Source organism: Ischnura elegans, chromosome 8, assembly GCF_921293095.1.
Source record: "Ischnura elegans chromosome 8, ioIscEleg1.1, whole genome shotgun sequence".
Taxonomy (NCBI): domain Eukaryota; kingdom Metazoa; phylum Arthropoda; class Insecta; order Odonata; family Coenagrionidae; genus Ischnura; species Ischnura elegans.
The window spans coordinates 95584299-95607428 of NC_060253.1; the positions used below are offsets into that span (position 1 = coordinate 95584299).

A 23130-nucleotide genomic window follows, 5' to 3' on the forward strand; every position below is an offset into this window, starting at 1 on the left:
ATTACTAACGACCCGATATCGCCAATATAAATTATGGAAAGCTGGCAACACCGGAATTCAGATGGGGATTTAAACAACTTTTACCACGGGAAAGGGAAATCAGTGGATGCATAGAGTGATTTTGACAATATCAGTGATAAAGAAACAAGCATATCATCTTCAGTTTGGACGAGTAGATTGCTGATGTGTTGGAACAAGGCTTCAGTGTCAGCGAAGTCTTATTAGATTCGTAATCAAGGATTTTGGTATTTGTTTTCAGTCTTTCCCAGACTCAAATGAATCAGCATGTTTTAGCCGTGTAGCGTGTTCTTGGTTTTTGCTGGTCTTCGCTACGACAGATCATTCGGCATCGTGGCCTTAAAAGCAACGGTATATTTGGAATAACTGCTTTACTGAAGGCCCATATAAAGATTTCTTTAAAATGGCTCTTAGGAAGGACTCCTATATAAGTAAGAAAATGAAAACCTTTGCAAAGGATGAAAGTTTACCACCTTTACCTATACCTCCATTGAAGTATACCTTAGACAAATACGTGGAATCAGTTCTACCTTTCCTCGACCAAGCTGAGTTGGACAACACCAAGAAAATAGTGAATAAATTTCACTCAGGACTTGGACGAGAACTTCACAAAGAGCTCTTGTTGAAGGCGAAACGAGAAAGAAACTGGGTACATATTCATCAGAATCTTCCATACATATACTTAAATTATAGTGATTGATGAGTTTTGTTCAATGAGTGCTAATTATCTTGACAGGTGGAGAAATGGTGGGAGAAGTATGCCTATCTAAGTCTACGAGAACCTTTAGTTCCCTTCTATAGCATGATTGGAGTGTCTAATTGGGATGATTCGCCAGTGCCGTTGAGTCATCGCAAATCTCTCAGTGTAAGCGGTAATTGAAACATACTTCATACAGGTTATGATCACGAGAACAAAGAAATACATATTCATTGTACAGGCGCAAATATTTTGGTAAATTGTGGCATTTACTCGCATTCTAGTAATGAACTTCGTATGCTTTCAAATTCCATTGCCAGTATGTAAAGTATCCTTATCTGTTTCCAATCGGATGTTGTTCAACGAAGGTGGTGCTTCCATTTCTGGCTGCTGTGCAGAATTATTCCAGGCTGTTTTTTTTTGTGTGTGTTTATGTTAATTTTTAAATGCACATTTTAGCCAATAGAAAGGGTATTATATGCGGAAGTCAGGCATCACTGGGGAGCCTTTTCTGAAAACTTAGAATTATTTGATCATTTATCACCATGCAACTGATGGTACTTTATTTAAATGCTGTGTTCTAGTGCTCCTCGGCTTCCTTTGACCAGGTATTGCCCATAAGGTATTGAAAATGATCTGGTTCGGTAAGAAATTATGGGTTATTATGGAGATTGTAACCCCATTGAAATCCAAATTTATATATCTTCCATGTGTGCACTAAGTAATCAAGACCAAATCTCTACAATTTTTTTAGAAAGAGGTCATTTGGGGGAGAGGTGTGAATGGTGTTTGGCAGGGAGAGTTGATATGTGCACTGTCGCATACTTAATGGTACTCACTTACTGAAATGAGTAATAATTGTTAAATAAGTTAACATATATGGAGGCTGTGTGAGCTACCAACATGAATGCCTGAATCCAAGCATCACATATAAACTACAGGAAAAGTTAAGTGACAGCTTGATGAAAGGAAAAACTCAAGAAGAAAATTTCATTTAAAATGACAATACTAGTTAAATTAGACAGGGCAATAGTTCCATTGGGTTTTATTTTAACACAACGCGTTTCATTATTACAAACAACATTGTCAGGTGCAACATAAGTGTTAACGAGTTCTTCCTTATATGTGCCTTGGTGCTTTAAGGGAAGGGGTAAGGCAGGGGATGAGGTTTGGGTGTTGAGAAGTGGGGATATTAAGAGTTGTGGGGGAAGGGTCTTTTTTTTCAGGGTTTCGGAAGAAGGAAGGCATGCGTGGTACTAACATCCACCCTGGAACCTTTCTCTTGCCCATCCCCACCCTGCTCCTCTTCTGAGACCCTAAAAAATCAACCCTTCCCGCATAACCCTCAATATCCCCACTTCTCAGCGCCCAAACCCCGTTCTCCACCTTACCCCCTACCACCTTACCAAGACACATATAAGGAAGAACTCTTAAAATTTATGTTGCTTGTAATAATGAAACGCATCGCGTGAAATGAAAACCCAGTGGAAATATTGCAATGTCTAATTTAACTAGTATTAAGATCTTTCAACATATCTTGCCTCACATTATTCAAGATAAATGACAATATTTATCAACAGCAGTCAAAATTTCAAAGATTGGTTTGATGAAGCTCTCTCTACTATTCTCGTGCTAACTAATCTTATAATACTTACGATTCCTCAGCAATACCTCCCTCACCATCGACTCAATACTCATTCAAGGTCTTCCTTCCTTTCCCCTTGCCCTACAACCATCTTCATCAAATTATCATGTCTCATGATATGACCAGTTAAATTGCAAGCATTACATTCCAATCTACAGACACAATCTACATTTGTTTGTTCTTCTCCATCCTCCTTATGTGCATCATGAGGGCCAATACTATATTCTTCCTTTATAACCTTACTTTTCCTGAATCCAAATAGACATTTATGAACTCTTCTGCCCTTCCGTCTACTCTACAGTCCATCATCCTTGTCAATATCTTAGATGAATTTTTCTTCAGGCTGATAGCCATGACATCATGCTTATCTGCGTCTGTCTATTTTTGAATAGGAGTGTTGATGTTTTGTTAGAAGTCCTAAAAATATCTTGTGTTGAGGGAGGTCCCTGATTATTTTGTGGAGCTGAGTTCACAGAACTGAGTTAACTACAAGAAATGTACGAGTGTAAGTGTACCAGTGACTGTGGTTAAAGCACACCCACGTGCGTATGAAAGTACAGCCATCTCTTCTTACCTGCTCTACCAGGCTCTTCTTACCTATATGACCCCAACTCTTCCTTTCATGAATGGGACAAGGCAACCCTTCCTTTTTACCCATAGTGGTCCCTCCCTCTCTGATTGTTGGTTGCATTCCATTCCCTTTAAGTACCAGCTTGTTCTTCCATGACCCTCGCAAGGTGCTTTGGTGACTGGTTACAAGATGCATAGAAGAGTTACGAGTTGAGTTTTTGTTAGAACCTATGCAAGCAAATATAAACCAATTTCTTTGATGCTTGATGTAAAATTAAGAAGAAAATTGCAATAAAACTTAACCAAAGTTCCATTAATTCGTACCTTAGTGGGTGGGTTCCTCCCAGTGGGCCTCCTGGAAAAGAGTCGGGAGGGTATTTCCTCCAGGTCTTTCACATGGTTTGCTCTCCCGGGTAGAAAAAAAAGGCTAAGGCTAAGTTGGCAAATATTCGTGCACAGAGTGAAAGACTTTTTATCTAGCTACCTCAGCTAAAGGGTCAAGGAGATTTCACCAATGGATGAAGAAAATTTTATTTTCATGAAAAGTGCAAAATATATTCATATTATCATACTTAATTGACTGGTGCTAAAAATATCAGGCTCTAGAAGTTATATTTTCCACAAATTGCACTTAATGCTCTTAAATTTTAATGTTTCTTTTATGGTGATTCTGGTGTAAGCGGAGGAGTCAGGTTGAATAAAAATGTTGTTGTTTCAACGAACGGATCTGAAGTCTGCTGTAATATGAGAATCATGATAGTGATAAAATGTATGAACGTCATCATATTATGTACTTTTTGAGCTGTTAGGGAAGAAATGCTGAGGTAAAAGTCAAATCACAATTACTTACCTGAATATGGCATCGTGATTGTCTCAATAAGCTTGAAAAAGCATTTGTGAAAAAAATAAAAATTGGATTGTGCAAATAATTTGTAACCTAATTCTGCTTTCAAACGTAATCTCCTATGGATGACTTTGCTGGGGCATACCACAGGGGGAGCATATGGGGTGTTGTAAAAGGGCTGGTGCCAAAATTGCACCTTCAAACTAATTGAACCTTGAATCTTTCACTGTTAGGAGATGGCTATTATCTAGTTAGCCCTGAGTACCTAGCTGCCTTGGTACGTCTCTGGACATGGCCTATCCTCCAGGTCTTTCTCTGTTGTATGGTGTTCCTCAGTTCCCTTTCCTCTCTTTTTTTTTTTGATACACTTCCACGTTCCTCATTTTTGTGGATAAAAATGTTTACTTTATTTCTTCAAAACATGTACTAAGTGTTACTTAATGTAGTAATGCATTTAGATTATGTGCCTTGATTACTACACGATCAAATTGTGGAATGTTAAGTCGTGAACCTTAATTTTGGTCATCATTTTACCTAGCAGCTAGTGGTTTAGGTCATAATATGTTTGCAAATATTGAAGATAGTAAATTACATTATCACTTATCAACAAGTCAACTCTGTAGGTATGTATATTTGGCAGCAGATAGAGGCAGTAAGCTTGTAATATAGAAAAGACTAATGACCATCCTAATTCGACATATGTACATGTATAACTTTGTGTTTCCTTATTTTAAAATATATTGAGTATTCTAGTTGTCTTTTCTCTGTCCGTATATTGAAATGATAAATGATTTTTATAATTTTGAAATGTATTTATATATTTCAATTTATATTCTATTTATTTATATGTATCTGACTTTTATATTTATATTATACTAATTAATTGATTTTTTTAAATCTTCAGTATGCCTCTCTTTATTGTTATTACCTGGTGGAGTTCTGGAAACTTCTCAGGGAACAGAAGCTTAAGCCCAATCAAAATGCTGAAAAACTTTTCTTCACCATGAAAAATTTTCGGAATATTTTTAACAGCACACGCCTCCCTGGTGTCGAGGTCGATTCCATGACAACTTATTTTAAAACAGGTAAGCATTTTATCAATGTGTATCTCTGTGGCGAAGGGTGACATCCTGTGATGAAGGAATGAAGCGTAGTTTGGGTTGTTGTACAGGGGAAATATAATCGGTAAAAAATTGAAGCATAGTTTTTTGAGAATTAAATTATGACAAAACACCTTTATTCCCAAAACTTGTCAAGGTGGAAATGATTTTGGTTCTTAAAAATCTGTTTGGATGTTGGAAGTAATTTCAATTTCTTCCACTAATACCTCTGTCCAATCAAAATAATGCCACATGCTGTCTTTGGCCTAGTTTACACTAATGCTTTCAAATTTGTATTTTGGATAATTATGGTTACTGTGGTCTTGGACCCCCACTCCTAAAGTATAGTCTATGTTCACCACTGCCTTCGTAAATTGAGACACCATGTTCAATAAAGCTTAAATTAGGTATAATTCAAAGAAAGGGGAAGCCAAAGTAGATAATCAAGAATGATTGATATTACATTTGTGATATGTTGATGGAGGCTTTGGCAGAGTGGTTCAGTAGGCGCAGATAGGATTTCGGGTTGTCCTTCGGATTGATTCTAGACGATAATTTTGCTGGCGTTGCAGCAGGTGTCCTCAGGTATGAAGTGTTGGATGCAAGTTTTTTCCTCTCTTATATAGGCCTTGGTTTTGGCGAAGTGCATCCGGAAAGTCATAGCTTAGATTAGATAACACAAACCGACCAATCAGGATGCACCTGGCCAAAATAAGGCCTATACATATAAGAGTGGGAAAAAATTGCATCCAACACTTACATCTGAAGACGGAACTATTGTCTAGAAGATGAATTGACTCGGGAGACAACCCAGAAGCCCATCTGCAACTACATTCGTGATAATTTTTCTAACCAATTTTTACTTTTGCTTCTGTGCCATGGTTTTTTTTACGTATTTTACTTTTTGCAGGTTCCTTAAAGTTCAGCAAATTAAGTTGAATAATTTAATTTCTGCCTGGTATGAGTTAAATGAATGGTTGATGTATTGTATTGAAAAATGATGCAAATAAATAAAGATACATACATCCTAAGGAATCCGAATTTAACTGTGTTTCAGAGGAGGTACACATTAACTTTTATATATGTAATACATATTTTCACTCCAAGTATACTTACTTACTAACTAATGTTTATCTAGGATCTGTTGTAACTATAGTCCCTCATTTTCAACCCTCAGTTAATTGCCAATTTTTGTGAAAGAAATCTTCATTAAATTAACTCCGGATCTTAAGATAAACCCAGTTTGGTAACTGTGTGCTTAATATTGTGCTGGCTTGCTCTGAAGGTTTAAGAAGACTATGTTTGTCTGGCTAAATATCTTCAAAAATACTGCAAAATGTCATTGCGTTTCAGCTTGAATACCAATATTGATGCATGATACATATTTCTATTATGAATTTTCCACTTTCATGTAAATTGAGCTTTGTTAAGATGTGTTATGCTTGTGATGCCATTTCCACGTGGCAGCATGTTTTCTTGGTGTGGTAATGTTTTTTTTTGTTTCTGGTAGAGGATGAAGGTACCTGCCCCTCTCATGTGGTGGTTTTGGCTCAAGGTCGAATCTTTGTTTTTGATGCCCTTGATGCATCTGGACAGATTATTACGCCTCCGGAATGGGAATCATGTTTTAAGCGCATATTATGCCTTTGTGATGAAAAGGGTCCAGGTCAGGGTGTGTCTGCATTAACTAATGAGAGTCGTCCCCAGTGGGCTAAGGTAAGGGTCTCTAATTTTCATTGTTTGAATGCGGTAATATGGTGGTTTCCTATTATTTTTTTATTGCCTAAATCAAAAGATAATTACTCCTGGAGTGTATATTTCACGCTGAATTAAATGAAAAGTGAAAATTTTCAAGCGTGTGAAAATGCAACGGCTAAGTATAAATGCTGGGAAAAGCCCGTGTGATGTCATTCTGGTGCCACCTGCCACCATATGAGGCCACCTAGGTGCGAGGCTATGAGCGCCGCTACGATGCAGGCTGCTAGCAGGTAGCGCTTGGCTTAAATAATGACATTAATACCCTATCAAATGAAGAAATTTTTCTGGCCTTAGGAAACTTTAATAGGTGATTCAAAAGAGATGTTCCCGGTGGAGTGGCATCGCATGGGCGCCTATCTGGCCTTTTTCGAATGCGGTTAAAATTGACCATTAACATTCATCTAATCTGGGATTTCTAAAACCAAATAATTTGTATGTTATGAATACACTAATGGTGGGTAACGAATCGCAATCGATGCCATTTATTTTCTTTGATGAAGGAAACTACCCTATTGTCATCAATCTGTGCTAAATATACAGTCGGATCCAGATTTAACGTCTTCGCATTTAACGTTTTTCCGCATTTAGCGTTTATTTTTTGGGGTCCCGATTCATTCCCTATTAGAACAATGTAAAAATAATCCGTATTTAGTGTTTCCGCATTTTGCGTTTTTCCGCATTTATGGTCGTAAAAATTTTTCCCGCACAAGATTTTTTTGCCCGATTTAACGTTTTTTCATGACGGTTCGTGCAAATGATTATCCAAATCTTCGAATTTCTGCTCGTCAACAAGAAGAGTCCCATTGAAGTTTACTAAGAGTCGATAGAATACCGGGGAACGCTTCTTCAACTGCTTTCTTCCGCGAATGCAGTGCTGGGACCTTCAACTCGCTAGCTGGGTGATTTGTCTTCTCGTAATGTTTCGCCCCCCTTCTAGTCCAAACACCAGGCACTTTTTGGATCAGATCCGATCTAATGGAGCAAAGTCATCCCTTAATAACCTCAAATTACCTTATCCTTCAATTTTCGAATTTGACTTCGATGATACGTGGCAACTGATGACACGAGTTTTTCTCCGAGGGCCGCTACAATGGCGGTTTTCTCGTAATGTTTTCAATTGATGGCTCGTAATGTCAATGACGGTTTTCTCGTAATGTTTTCACTTGATGGCTTATGCCCCTTTCAATTATACTCTCTACGGGTAGTCCATCTTTAGCCCAATATTTTTCCAGTCATCTACTTTCTCTTTTCAAAAGAGGAGACACAATATCATTTGCGCAGTTCACCAGGTGATTCTTTCTATAGATTTCTGTTTCCATGGAGGAACAGAGAAAGAACCGAGGAAGCGTTTCCCCTGTCATGTTCATGAAAGAAAGCATTTTCCCTACGGAACAACATTGTTTCACATCGTAATTTAGATGTCCCGGAGCCCATTTACCGACATGCGCCTAGTTGATATCGCTGTCGATTCAAAGATATTTATCTGGGGCTATTTTATGTCAAAGACCCATCTGGCAGTCCCCGGAGACAACACTTACCCTGAGAAATAAACTCAAGGCTTGGAAGCATTGGAAAAAACACCCCAGCCCCCTGTCCCGCGCCTTGTTCGTTACGCTACGGCACCATGCTAGCTTCCTCATTCGCCGAGACTACAAAACCCACATACAGGCATGCATTTCTGTCGGAATTCGTGACAATCCGAAGCGATTCTGGACGCTCATTAATGCCAAAAGAAAGTCTCACAGAATCCCTGCCTCTGTGTCCTGCAATGGAAATATTTCTAATGGTTCAACAGATTCAGGCTTCAATTGGTGGAAGTTAGACATATTTAAGTAAATGAAAGGTCGTACGGTCGTACGTAAAAAGTGCTACGACCTTTCATTTACTTAAATATTTCTAATGGTGATGAACGCCCGGACGTGTTCAATGAGTATTTTTGTGCAAACTTCAACTCTGCCACTCCAACACTCCCTCTCCCGAAGCTTCAACCCGTATGCCACCAGTCCCTTTCATCCATCTCCACCGATCCTAAAGAAGTTCTGTCCTTCCTACGGCTCTGCCCTCCTCGAAGGCCACCGGGTCCGACAATATCGGCTCCCTCTTTCTCTCTCGCACCGCTAACACCCTTTGCATCCCTATATCCATCCTCTTCAATAGGTTCTTCTCCGTTGGCTAGTTCCCTGAACAATGGAAGAGCGCAAATGTCACACCAATTTTAAAATCTGGCCCCAAAGGAATCGTGGAAAATTATCGTCCGATTTCCATTCTCCCTGTTCTGTCCATTATTTTTGAGAGAATCATACATAGCCGTCTTCTTCACTTCTCCCTCCCCTACATTTCTCCCCATCAGCATGGTTTCCTTCCCGGCGGGTCGTGTCTCTCTAACCTTGCGGTACTGCACCACCATATTACCAAATCTTTCGAGTCTAACTCACAGCTCGATGTTTGCTACGTAGACTTCTCCAAAGCTTTCGACACCGTTAACCACACATTACTAATACATAAACTTAAACACCGTTACAATATACATTCGAAGTTTCTATCTCTGATCAACAGCTTCCTCAGCTCACATTACCAACGGGTATTGATTGACGGCATCTCATCCTCTTACTTACGAGTTAAATCTGGTGTACCGCAGGGAAGCGTCCTCGGTCCCCTCCTATTCTCACTCTTCATTGACGATATTACGGATGGTATCAGCCCTTTTGGCTGCAATGTTCTGTTGTACGCGGACGATTGCAAGATTTTTAAAAGAGTGGATCGCCCCACCGACTCACATTCCCTTCAATCGGCACTCAATTTTATCACCGATTGGTGCTCGACTTGGCTGATGCGGGTCAACCCCTCCAAATCAGTGTTGATGACATTCACGTTGAAAAACAATCCCCTGAAGCACTCCTACTGCCTTTTAAATAAGCCTATCCCCCTTGTAACCTCCCACTGCGACCTAGGTGTGATTTTTGACGATAAATAAAATTTCATGATCATATTTCGCTGATCGTGAGGAGAGCAATGGCCATTGTTGGTATGATTTATAGACTAACAGACCTTCACGACCCTACCGCATTAAGAACAGTTTTTTTCGGTTGTATTCTCCCCATACTTGAATACTGCTCACCAGTCTGGTCTACCGCCTGCCCCACTACTCTAAGCTTGCTCAACCGTCCTTTAAACTTCTTTCTTGCAGTAGTCCGCCATCGAATCCCCACACTCAGATATTACGCCCGTGACGCTATCCTTTCCTCCCTCAGGATACCTAACATAACAAGCCGCCGTTTCTTATCAGATCTCATGTTTCTACATAAAGTCTTTAGTGGTTCTCTACGGACAAACGAAATTCTCCCTCTTTTCCAATTTCATATTCCTCCTCGCCCCTTACGAAACAACTCTCTGCTTCACATTCCGCGATTCCGTCTCTCCATCTCTCAACGCTCTCTGTTCTTCCGAATCCCCTCCTTGTTTAACTCCATCGCTTCGAAAATCCCTTCCCTGGACCTATTTTCCTTTGCTACTAGTTACAAAGCCACCTTAAAATACCATCTCAATAATTCACCATTGTCTAATCAATAGTGCCCCTTCTCACGTTTAAAAATTTTGTTTACTGTTACTTTTCATTTACTGTGCTATTGTTTGTTATCTTTTATATATTATTTATTTAGGAACAGCCAATGTAAAGGCCTTTGTGTCGTTTTTGGTGATGAAATAAATAAATAAATAAAAATAAAAAAAGAGAATGACAATCGGAGTGTTGACGAATCATCACGGTCCATGGCTCTAAATAAATCGCTCGTTCCGGGAAAAATCACCGCATAATCACGGTAAAAAAAGATCGCGGAAAAATACGAAAATCCAGCAGGATTGCCCTTGGTGGTTGACTCCGACATCATAACTCGCACGAAGTTGCCAAACTCTAGAGGCACTGACAATTTGTCAGAAGAAATCCAGTTCTGTTGCAGATTAAACCTTTTCACTAAACAGAGTTTAGCTAATCGCTATTCAAGGTCCAACCAAAGTTTATTAAAAGCTGCAGTGAAACAAAGTGAGTCGGCGTCAAGGTGATTAGCGCGCCGCGTGAGCAACTTCTCCCGGCTCCATTTGACCTGCATGAGGCCGTGGATATATGACAACGAATCTGGTGTCATCATCGAGTTGAATCACCATCGACTTGTAGGCATACTAGAAATAAGATTCTCCTTTTTTGGATGGCCTCGAAATCCAAAATGTGCGCACAGGAGGCTTTTTAAAGGCTCATAAATCCCTCGTTTCGCGGAGGCTACAGAAAACTAGTTTTAAAGTATACCGGGATTTAAGTTTTAAAGGATCCGGGTTCGAATCCCGGTCAAGGCGAATGATTTTTTCTCTCTGGATCTTTCGCACGCTGCAGAAAACGTTAAGTTGACAAAATTCCAATAAACCTCCCTTTTACTAGTTATTCGGTAGTTTAGAATTTGGGATTAGCGATCTTCTGTTGTCCTTTTATTTAACTCATCTTTATTGTTGCAATGACGATTTTTTAGGACATACTTACACCTTTTCTTATTGTATTAGAAATGCTATAGTCACCTACATGTCACTTTTACAGAAAAAATTTTAAAATTTCATCGAGACGACTGAAATATGAGTAAAAATGGAATCACCAATGTCCATTATGATATTCCGTGTGGGAATACTTTTAAGTTGATGTACATTATAATTTTCTTAAAATATTTCATTAAAACAATTGTCATCCTCTCATTACCTACTTATTTCTACTACCCATTTTTTTAGCTGATTCCTGAAAAGTATTTTCCAACCCTCACTGGGCAGAGAACATTTAACCAATGAATTTTTTGCTGCATGCAGCACCTTTTAGTTAGTTAAAATAATTTATTTTATTCATAAAAAGCCATTCCAATCATTACAGACCCTAAAACCTGAAAAAAATGGCATGTCCTCATTTAATGTTTGTCCGCATTTAGTGTTTTAAATTTTGTCCCCCCTGAAAAACCTTAAATCAGGATTCCACTGTATATAGTAAATATCTCCATGAGTGGGTGTTACATTCCATGATAATTTCACATTGTGAAATCCACATTCTAGGAATTATATGCCATTTGGAAATCAGGAAGTGATCTTTTATCTGTTTCCATTAGTCTTCCCACTAAAAACATGGTACAAAGTAAAATGCTTATTGAGCTAACCATGGTATTGACTTGGAAACATAAATCAGAATATGCATTCCAGGTAGCTGCATACTTGAAAGTTTCTCAGTACGAATACACAGTAAAACTGACTTTGTGTTTCCCAAAATTTAGTTTCTACCTCTCAGAATGATCATCATCATGTTGGTAATCTGGTTATTTATTATTCTTGTCAAATGGAAAGAATTAGAAATTACACTGCTGATAACATCAACCAAGCCCATGGAGAGGCGGCGATCAGATTGGTATGGTGACTTAAGTATTTGACTGGCCCAGGTTCAAATCCTGGCAATGCTGGAAAATTTGCAGAGATTGCCTTATACCTGCTTGAGTGGTGTGTGGAGGGTATTTCAAGTTTAGCACTGCATCTGTCAAATGGGATGTTAAGCCGTGGTCATACTGACACCATTCGTTATCAGTAGACTGATGCTAGGTTTCTTTTCACCCTTCTATCCCCACCCTTCTCTCTGGCTCAACTGACCTAAGCTGTTGTTCTCTTTATACCAATATGTACTTACTCAACCACTGAGGGGAGAGATGCGTGGACCAGAAGGTGTATCAAAAGGGGGTAAAGGAAACATACGAAGAAGGTAGCTTTACTAGGTGCATGAAGGGGGAGTGAATGCTCAGAGCCCTTGCTCAGCACAGTAGCAGACTGCCACAGGATATTCTCAGCTTTCTGGAAATGGAAAAATTGAGCTAGTACTATGATGGGGATTATGAATCATCTAGCAACACATGATTGGCCTCCTAGAACAATATTTGAATGGTGGTCAATCAGCAGCAAGTGCTTATGCAAGTAGCAACCGAAAAGACCGCTCGTAGAAATAACTTTTGGCACTCACACTGAGGTGATAAGTTGAATTCCAAGGGTAGTTCTGTCAATTTGTAGTCTATGCCTTTTTGAGTTGGAGGTTCGTTTGCCATTTGTAGGTGCTCAAGTGTTTTTTGCTCAATGTCCTTTGCCTAAGTCTTGCAACGATGTCCCAAGGCTAAGTTGTATGCAGAGGGTCAATTTCAAACAAATTAGAGGGAGGGCATAAAAACTGCCACACAATTATGTTTAACATTTCACTCCTCCATGTTGAGTATAGCTTTGAATAATAAATATCCAGCTGGTCTTGAACAGCCAATTTCCACTTCACAATGGCCAATGTTGTTGTAACATTTTTTATTTATATATTTTTTGGAACATCTATGATGTGTTTTGACTGTAAATGATCAAGAATTGTTGTGAATTTAAGTGTAAGTCATTTTTATTATGAGCTGTGGAGGTATGGCATGCATATGGTGAAGGAGAGTTGAGGGTGAAATATAAACTTTAGTAATAAACCTACGTTCTAATGCAATTGTACAACGTTCTACTTGTCCTGTATCAATGAATTTCCACAAGTTGACAGAGATACAATTATCATGTAAGGGATTACCCTTCAGTCTACAAAAGAAGGGTGACATTTGGTATAATCCACCTGCTATTTCCTTATCTAGTCTCTACAACAGATATCTCTCATTTCAATTTTTTTGCTATAAACAGTGACAACATGAGGAAGCTAGATTGTTGCTGTTAAGGATTAGATGCATCACAAATTTAGTCTATTATGAAGACTTTCGACTATTATGAAGATCGAGCTTTCAATTCTTAAAGCTTTGACATCTCATATTCATATTTAACATTCCTAACTTTTCATGTTATTTATGAATGACAAATTTGTGATTACTAGCATTTATTGTATCCATTAGTGGATCATCTAGAAATATTTTTCTTATCTTTCTGACTACATACTAATCCATTTTTTTTTGCAGAATAGAGAATGGCTTCAAGCACTTAGCTCAAGAAATGCATTTAACCTTGAGCTCATTGACAAAGCATTACTAGTGTTGGTCTTAGAAAGTGGAGGTGTTGACTGTGAAACAGGTGTGATGCATGGAATATTCTGTGGTGAGCCACAAAACCGATGGGTCGATAAAAGCCTCAACATGGTTTTCTTTGACAATAGTGTGGTTGGAGCAATCTGTGACGTTAGTAATCTATTTTGTTAATCTATTTTCAAAATAATATATTTATGGTATCCAAGCTATAATAACTGCATATATTTTTTAAATTGAACCCAGTGCATATGTTCATACCAATTCAATGTTTCTTAAATATCTTATCAACTTAAATATCTGTTTGTGCCCATAGAGGGAGTTCAAGTTCATTTTATTTGTAGTAAATGAGAGACATTTGTAAATGAGTGGGATCATAAATGTATCCTTAATGCAATCATTCATGGAATATTATGGTAGCGATGAACCTGCTCTTCAAGTAATTTCTTCGTTGCATATGCTAGAAACATGTGAGTAATTAAGACCTTGGTTTCTGCTGTATATTGTCATTGGGTGGAATAAATTGTGAATTTTAATTCAGGATACATAACCACCAATGCCTGTATAATATGATCTATCCTTATGTCTTGGAGTTCTAAAATCTGTGTGTTGCAAAATTTTAAATGTATTTTTCATATGTACACATGAGCTATGAGTGGGGTCGGAAATCTTGCAGCCAGTAGTACACTGTTTGTACTGAGCTATATAATTCTTCAAATTTCTACCCCAGATATTTGGTGCAGATCCATAGTTTGTATTTTTTTTACATCATTATTTTTGTTTCTTGACCATACCAATTTCATAATTTATTCTTGGATTGTAGCATGCTCAGTATGATGGAATGGTTAGCATACAAACATTCCATTATGTTTATCTGGCAATTGGTGAGATCAAAGGTGAATGGGATGGCAGCCGTGCAGTAAGAGATCTGCCATTTCCCAAAGAGTTGGAATTTGACTTGGATTCCAATCTTCATCAACAACTTTCAAGAATCAAAGGAGCACCTCAAGATATTGTAAGTGATGTTAAGTAAATATATTAAATCTAATTTCTCTTATAATAAGCTTAGTTCACTAATGTAAGCGAAAAATACTATGGAAGCAGGATTTTTTAAAAATTTATCGAATGTCTTGTTTGAATTTATTTGTTTTAATCCCTTTTTTCCTTTCAGAAATACACACCCTTGTGTGCTCGGCAGAATTTTCACTTGTATGGAAAGGACTTCATTTCAAGTTTCAAGCTTCATCCTGATTCATTTGTCCAAATGGCTCTCCAGCTAGCATATTATCGCTTGCATGGAAGGTATATAATTAAAGATATAATTTGAATCAAATGGTATGAGCGTAGAATTACTTCAGTCCCTTTTGTGCTTCATTATTGTCTTTGGGAAGATATCTATCTTATTAACCTCTTCCCTACGCAGGGCGTGATTTCACGGCCTGAATTTTCTGATGCTAAAGAAGGAAGGCCGGCTTTTCACGGCTGGAATTTTTCGAAGCAAAAGGCCAAAGGCCATTTTTTCACGGTTTCGTGGTCAAGCATGCCAAGTGGGTCCCAACCGCCATTAGGGTCCCTCAGCGTGAGAGGTTCGACCCTTTCCTATTGTCCGCGTGAGGATTATCTCGGCCCATTCCGGCTCTCAGTGTCCCACTCAAGGAAGGTGCTCATGGTCACTTATTTGTTTATAAGTTAAAATAACTAAAAACGTAAATGTTGCATTTTTTGAAAATCAATGCGAGTAATTACATTCTGTATGTTCTGCTGATAGGTTCCAAATTTTAAACGGAATTCTAGCGTTCATATTAACGAAGTTGATCATCACCTAGAACAATTTTTGGAGACGCTAAGGTTAGATGTTTAATTGTTATTTTTATAACTTACTAGCAAGTTTATAGGAGCGATATTGTAATGATTTACATCTAAAAGTATACGTTACTCTGTTAGCTACATTCTAAGTGTACATTTGCGGTGAAATTCGATAGAATATCCGATTTAACTTCTATGAAAAAAAGCCCTCGTAATGTAATAAAATTTGATTCCCTCAGTTCTTTGTCGTGAGCCAAAATTACAGCGGCTATTTTTAATAACCTCTTACCAACCTTTGAATACAAAGGTATTATAAACGAATTTTGCTATAAATACTGATTAATGCATATCCTAAAAATTCGTACCAATAGGGAATGTTTTACGTAGACACATGTTGTGAGAAGCATTCCATACCAATTGCAGGAATAAGAACTGCTCTACCCAGGTAATTACTCTCATATTGTAAGTACTCTCATTGGTGTAAGTATTCTCATACTGATATATGTACGTGGAAGATGATAACCTCACTCTTCTCAGAAAAGCTCATTTGACTATGATATAGTGCCGTTTTGCTGAAAACCCTAAAAATAACCGTAGAACTTCGTTTAAAAGTTCTACAGGCATTGCAAAATGAAAGGAATACATTGATGAACTGACATTTAATGCAACAGTAACAATTAAAAAAATTAAATTTGCACTGGCAACAATAAACTGACCGCAAAAGTACGCCGGGATGGGCTGCCTTCGGGGAAAAGGGTCGAGGATTATATTTGCCCAGTTGCCGAGGGACCCCGCTAGGAAAGGTCATTAAGGGGAGGAAGCGACTACCTGGTCAGTCCCAAGCCGAAAAAAAACTCCGTACGGGGGGAAAAAGAAAATCTCAAACCCTTCGTAGAGCCAAAAGCAACTTCCCGCGAAGGAGCTCGGCGCCAAAAGGTTAAATGTATTCCCTACTCCTACCCCTCTCCTCCCTGTACGGAAGTCTTGCAGGAATGCTTGCATCTGTCATAATGAGAATTGAGTTCTGTAACTTAATTGGGACTCATTCATTCAGTAAAACCCCCATATGTAGAAATTCCCAACAAATTTCAGAAAAAAACTCTGCATTGCCAAGCAGGTACTGAAATTTGCTTCGAAAGTGGAGCTTGGGTGGTACAGGGGTTGCCTATACTGATGTTCTGTTGTCAATTTGCACACTTAGGGAAACCATAAATTTCATTCCTTCCGCTATTCATACATATGTATATTTCTGAGCATTTCCTCACCCTCTGAAGTATTTGCTTCTATTTACCAACACTATATGCTTTGAAATTGAGCAATTGCAATAAAAGTGAGTATTTCCTAATGCACTTCTGACAGAGCTGAGCAAATGCTTATGCTCCCAATTGTTATGCTTACCAAATGAAGCAAATACCCCAAATTCATTGAGTGTAAGTATTTGCTCACTTTTATTCACCTGGGCAAAAGTCTCTAGACAGTTGGATATACGGAATGACGTACCCATTTATAGCTAGAATAGTGGAGGAAACATTTTTTTCAAGCAGTTTTAAATGTTGAACAACAAATCATTTGATATTTGAGGTAAAATTTTATATTCAAGCACAAACTTTGAATTTGGATAAAAAGATAGTTGAGCCATATTTAGTCTCAATCTTGATTGTATGATTCAACTTTTTTCATAGTGATATTACTCATTCTTAGTGAAGGGTCACTGGTTCAAATCCCAAGTGAAACTTCAAGATGCCCAGATTCAAAATCCCCTCATTTCTGTTTGCGATTGTCTTATACTCATGGGATGAGATCTATTCTCAGTCATCCAAACTAACTTCTGCATTGAATCACCGTGTGTGTGACATTTTTTCTGCATCTTGATTCATTATTAGTTCTTTTTCACCTTCATATTTTGCATCATTTGTTATAGTTGAGTAAAGCTATCTTCTTCCCATCAATATAGCATTGTGAATTTTTTGCATACACTGATTTAAAAAATTTAATATGGATACTTTTCAGACCTGCACCTACTTATGAAACTGCAACCACCAGGAGCTTTTATAATGGGCGAACTGAAACTGTGAGGTCTTGCAGTTTTGAGGCAATCACTTGGGTGAAGGCAATGCTTAATGACAAAATTAGTGTAAGTTGTTGAGTATTTCATGTCGATGAAATGCTTTTGGATAAACAATTTTTATTTGGTTTATTTTCTTTATATATTTATAAATAATGCCAGCCCTTTAATTCTTCCCTTCTTGCTTACCTTATGTACCAATATATTTAACAACAAACTGAACAATATTTTTGCATGTACAAATTTGTGAATTTGGTAATACATATTCACAGGAAAAGGATCGTAAATCACTGCTTGAGAAAGCAATAAATAAACATAACCAGTTGATGAAACAAGGAAAAGCCAATGCAGGCTGTGATCGCCATCTTTTTGGCTTACAATGCATAGCGATGGAAAAAGGCCTTGAAGTACCTGAAATATTTAAAGATCCAGCATGGGCTAAGAGGTATGTTGAATTATAATGAGTATGTCAAGTGTTTAAATATTTTATCTATTTTTGTTGCTACCCTAAAGGTTGTTTATTAAACATAAGAGGCCCTTGAGTTTATCAATTTCTTATGCTTATGTATGTAAATATCACCTGTATATCCTTAATGGTGTCACAGTTTTCAGCATATCCTTCCCACTGAGTTCTCTTTCCGTCAACTCAGGGGTTGATTATAAAATATGCAACAATATTTTGAAATTGAAAGTTTTGCACGTCACAAAATGTAAAAAACAAAAAACAGTCAAATAAAATATCTGAAACAAATTAATAATACAGTACACTCCCGATTATCTGGGAGAGACGGCATGAATAATCGTAAAACACAGATAACCGAAACTGCCACTTAAATGTCTTGTAATGTTCATAATTTACGTAAAACAAACTATACATTATTACTTCTGCAGTTATTCTGTTATTTTAGAGTGCTTCCCAGACTCATTGAGAGCTTTCTTTGCCAGTTTGCAATCTTTTTATCAGCGATATCATGGTTTTACTCATATTATTAATGCTCCATGTAAGGCCTGGTTTCAAAAACCACACATCCTTGGCTGCGTGATCACGGATACAGAAAAGTGGTTTGCACGAATGCTTCAAATCCACTGCTCCACTTCAGAAACTACACTGTCAGGTACCACGCCACGTAGTCGCGTCCCTCACAAGTTGCCCCGGTTGCAACTGCTGCACGCTGTGTATCCATGAACAAGGAGCACGGTCGCACACTGCGAGGCTTGGAAAACAGGAACACGGTGCTCCCGTGAATGCAGCAAGAGTGTGATTGCTTCCATTTTATGAAGGGGATTCTAACGGAAATAATATGCCCGGTGTATCCTAGCTTTAATGCCGTTATTCTGATGATTTTTCATCCGATTTTTAAAGTAAAGATCGCGGGAAAAATTTAGAAAGTGTGAAAATGGTACATGGATAATCCGCAACCTGGATAATCTGCAGCTGGATAATCGGGAGTCTGCTGTAATAGCAGTAAGCCTAAAATTCCAAAAGAGGTCTTGTACGTTGTTTGAAAAACATCATTATGTCATCCATTGAGCTCAATAATTATGAGGTAACTTGTATTCAAGTCAGTGAGAATAAAATTATTTCCCATTAGAATTCCTTGTTTTAGTGATCTTGGAGATAGGTATGTACACTAGGGCGGATCGGAAAAATCGATTTTTTTCAAATCCATCTGGCACAATGAAAAAAAGTTGTGGGACCGATCAGAAATAAGGCCTGAAAAATTTGAGACCTCTAGGTGAACCCCTGACCCTCGCTCAAATGCAATTTAGGGGGGGAGGGTCGAAATTCGAAAAATATAGTATTTTATGGTCATTCCCTATAGATTTTGCCGAGTTACTGTCCTTTAGGTGAAAAATTTCGTGCATTTTGACACATCTGCCACCGTTTAGCCACAAAATGCATAATTTGAGTCAGCGTCCGCGAAGAAAATATTCCAACGCCCACGCAGCGTCGCGGATACAAGAGCCGCAGGCCGATCCCTTCCCCTCCCCGCTCGCTTCTCCCCCTCCCACGCCTCCAATACAGCAAAATTCATCCCGCGTATGCTGCTATGAGGTCGTTTATCTTTGATAATACAAATCGGAAGATGGTAGAAGGTAATAAAGGAAGCGTAGTGAGACGACTTGTCCCTTATTAGGCGCCTCGTCGGCGTTAATCAAATCAATGTTACCAACTTTTAGAGAAGTGATGAAATATCTTTAGATCCGAGAACGCAGGTAAGGAGCCTACGGTCTATGAAAAGTCCTCTCGAGTGGCTATAAATGTGGGCGAACTTTGGATATGCGCTTCAATTTCGGCATTGTCCGACAGATGTGACTAAATGGATTTTTGGCGAAGTCCGATCGCGTCCCCTCCCCGCACGCCTCTCTCACGCACCAAATGCACCAAAATTCACACCAAGTGCGTCTTTCTTCGTTAGTCTAACTAATATTTAATGTTTCAGTATCGTCTGTGGAGGAACAATCACGAAACATTTACTCAATTATCTGCTTTCCTATCTGTATTTCATATGTCAATGTCATTCCTCGTCTTTCGCTGTTGTCAAAAAAGTTTTGGTGAATTTCTTCACGAATCTCTCGTCCGTATGTGTAATAAAAAGAAATATTTAACTTCAAATTTGAACGTTCGTCAATAGATTTTTTAGACAGCACTAAGGTCAGATATAGCCGGAGGTACTGTGGTCTCTCTCCAATATGTCATCAGCGGGCAGTCCTTAAAGTCGATATTAAAATCCAGCAGTTAAAAAATCTCGGATTGGCCGCCAAACGCATCCTTGCAACAACGCAAATTCGGTCCCTAGATTGCCCTCCCAATTTTTATGTCGCACATCTAAGTCAACTTTGTGCAATCATCAAATAGACCACTGCAAGGGATGAAATATGATTTTATGCTTTCCCGGAGTATGATGTGGGTTAACTCTTCTCAGGATTCAAAAACAATTATCCCTGAGGATGAGCCCCGAGTCGGAGCTTGAAACTTTGGCCATTATGGAAAAATTAACACGGTGGGAATCCCGAGAAGGGTTTACCTACACTGCAGGGGATGTTGGAATTATGCTTGTAGCAGAGGGATGATGCCTCCTTTTTGGGCGGTATTCACTTGGTACCATCGCATTCAAATCCTTTTTAATTTTGTGTATCTAATTTTCACTTGGTACCATCGCATTCAAATCCTTTTTAATTTTGTGTATCTAATTTTCACTCAGAAAGGAACCGAGAATCTCAGATTTCATAACTTTTGCTAATCCTCCGACGGAGGAGGCAAACCCCCAAAAGTGGGACCCTGGTTCTTCAACTAACACCACACATTCCCCTCTAAACTTGGATTGATAAGTTCTCCTGCGTTCCTGCGTTCTCGGATCTAAAGATATTTTATCACTTCTCTAAAAGTTGGTAACATCGATTTGATTAACGCCGACGAGGCGCCTAATAAGGGACAAGTCGTCTCACTACGCTTCCTTTATTACCTTCTACCATCTTCCGATTTGTATTATCAAAGATAAACGATCTCATAGCAGCATACGCGGGATGAATTTTGCGGTATTGGAGGCATGGGAGGGGGAGAAGCGAGCGGGGAGGGGAAGGGATCGGCCTGCGGCTCTTGTATCCGCGACGCTGCGTGGGCGTTGGAATATTTTCTTCGCGGACGCGGACTCAAATTAGGCATTTTGTGGCTAAACGGTGGCAGATACGTCAAAATGCATGAAATATTTGTTCTAAAGGGCAGTAACTCGGCAAAATCAATAGGAAATGACCATAAAATACTATATTTTTCGAATTTCGACCCTCCCCCCCTAAATTGCATTTGAGCGAGGGTCAGGGGTTCACCTAGAGGTCTCAAATTTTTCAGGCCTTATTTCTGATCGGTCCCACAACTTTTTTTCATTGTGCCAGATGGATTTGAAAAAAATCGATTTTTCCGATCCGCCCTAATGTACACCACTTAAATGAAGTATGTTCTGAGATTCATTTTTGACTAGGGGTAAATTATTTTTCTTTCACAAAATCATGATGATTCACCAAAATCTTTCAGTCAGAAATGCTTTTTCCCTGATTTCATTATTGCATGGCCAATTAACATGATGAAAAATGATGCTGTTTTTGACCAATCAGCTGTAACTATTGGTATAAAATTGAGAAGTACATTCAAGCAGGATATACATATATGTACTCTCACTGAGAAATTATATCCAAAAATGCTGCTGTGCGTATTTAAAATATGAGAATCTTGTTTAAATGGGTGTGAAATTAAAAAAAAACACTAATCCATAAAGGTAAACCCTCAGCTTCCTTTCATTTCATGCTTTCCATTAGTCTTGGCAGACATCATTTTATGACTTTTCTGTCTTAATTAGGTACCTCGGTAGTGAGAATTAGCATCAATTCTCTAGCATAAAAATATTTGTGTTACCAAAATCCACCCTAACTCGGACATACTGCATTTTCTGTTATGAATCCTAATAAATTCTATCTTAGGTTGCTGTTTTTTTATATCAAATTATTGTGCTGTTACCTATTAATATTCTGTCAGGATATTTTTGTATTCCTAATAATCATTTCTTTAGGTTATCAAATGCTTTTGTTGGTTAACTTAATATTATTCTAATTAGTCACTCCTTTATCTTACATGCTTACCGAAAAGTGGTGGCGGTGGAAATTTTGTTTTATCAACAAGTTTAGTGGGATACACCCCAATGGGAGGTTGTGTTGCACCAATGTGTTTGGATGGCTATGGCACTTTTTATAACATTTGCCCAGAAAGGTAAAATTCCTGCTTTATATTAATGTCATGCTTAGGTTAGTCTTTGATGTAAAGGTTTTTATAATTTATTATGAATTAGTGTTGTCACCTTAAATACCATCTCCTATTGCGTTTTCCAGTATCCATTTCTCAATTTCGGCATGGAGGGGTAGTTCAGAGTCAAGCTCTCCTAAATTTGCTAATTCAATTGGGAAGTCACTAGTGGCCATGAAGAGAACTCTAGAATCATCGTATTCCAAGCTTTGATGAGTATTAAAACTGCAAATGTGTGATGGTGAACATTTGGCTCTTGAAGTACATTTGTGAGTCCCGGAAATTTTGAAGTAAGGATTTATTCATGCATATTATGGCCTCATTTTGTCTTTGTAAATACAATATCTTTTGTCTACAGACTTTATGTGGGAGTGGTTGGTGCCTCTGTATGTGCAATATGGGCAAACGTTGTTTTTAAAATCGTGTTGGTTGTGGATAAATGTTATTTCACACATTCATTTTTGTAATCACTTGTTATTCCAGACTATTGTTATTGTTTTAACTTTAAATATATTGTATAATTATTAATGGTGATGTGTTCAAATTATTTTTAGCTACTTTGTTTGTTGTGGACATACTGAAAGAATATGTTTTCTTTCCAACCTCTTTTGTCATAGATTTCACAATTATTTTGAGAAAGTCGAGGACCGCCTGTATATGTCATATATGCCCACTCTATAGAGGCCACAACTGTCTAAAATTGCAGTAAAAATGTGGAATACATAATTGGGTCATTGAAATTGCTTTTAGCAATTTCATTTTCGACACAGACAAATATAACTGGTG

The 23130-nt window shown here is 38.2% G+C and overlaps 1 protein-coding gene across 1 annotated transcript; it reads left to right on the forward strand.

The window, feature by feature from the left end:
- Positions 1-80: 80 nt before the first annotated feature.
- Positions 81-22872, forward strand: LOC124164358 (peroxisomal carnitine O-octanoyltransferase). Its single transcript, XM_046541644.1, has 11 exons — positions 81-667; positions 755-883; positions 4679-4859; positions 6385-6590; positions 13616-13831; positions 14502-14693; positions 14850-14980; positions 17495-17618; positions 17822-17994; positions 22192-22311; positions 22431-22872. The coding sequence occupies exons 1-11, from the start codon at positions 422-424 to the stop codon at positions 22555-22557; spliced, it is 1845 nt and encodes a 614-aa protein (XP_046397600.1). The 5' UTR covers positions 81-421; the 3' UTR covers positions 22558-22872.
- Positions 22873-23130: the final 258 nt, after the last annotated feature.

Excerpts from the sequence above, each read along its gene's own strand:
- LOC124164358 (XM_046541644.1), top strand. The coding sequence starts at position 422 with ATGGCTCTTAGGAAGGACTCCTATATAAGTAAGAAAATGAAAACCTTT. Across the intron at positions 14,981-17,494 it reads TATTATCGCTTGCATGGAAG|ACCTGCACCTACTTATGAAA; the intron begins GTATATAATTAA and ends GATACTTTTCAG. Across the intron at positions 22,312-22,430 it reads TATAACATTTGCCCAGAAAG|TATCCATTTCTCAATTTCGG; the intron begins GTAAAATTCCTG and ends TGCGTTTTCCAG.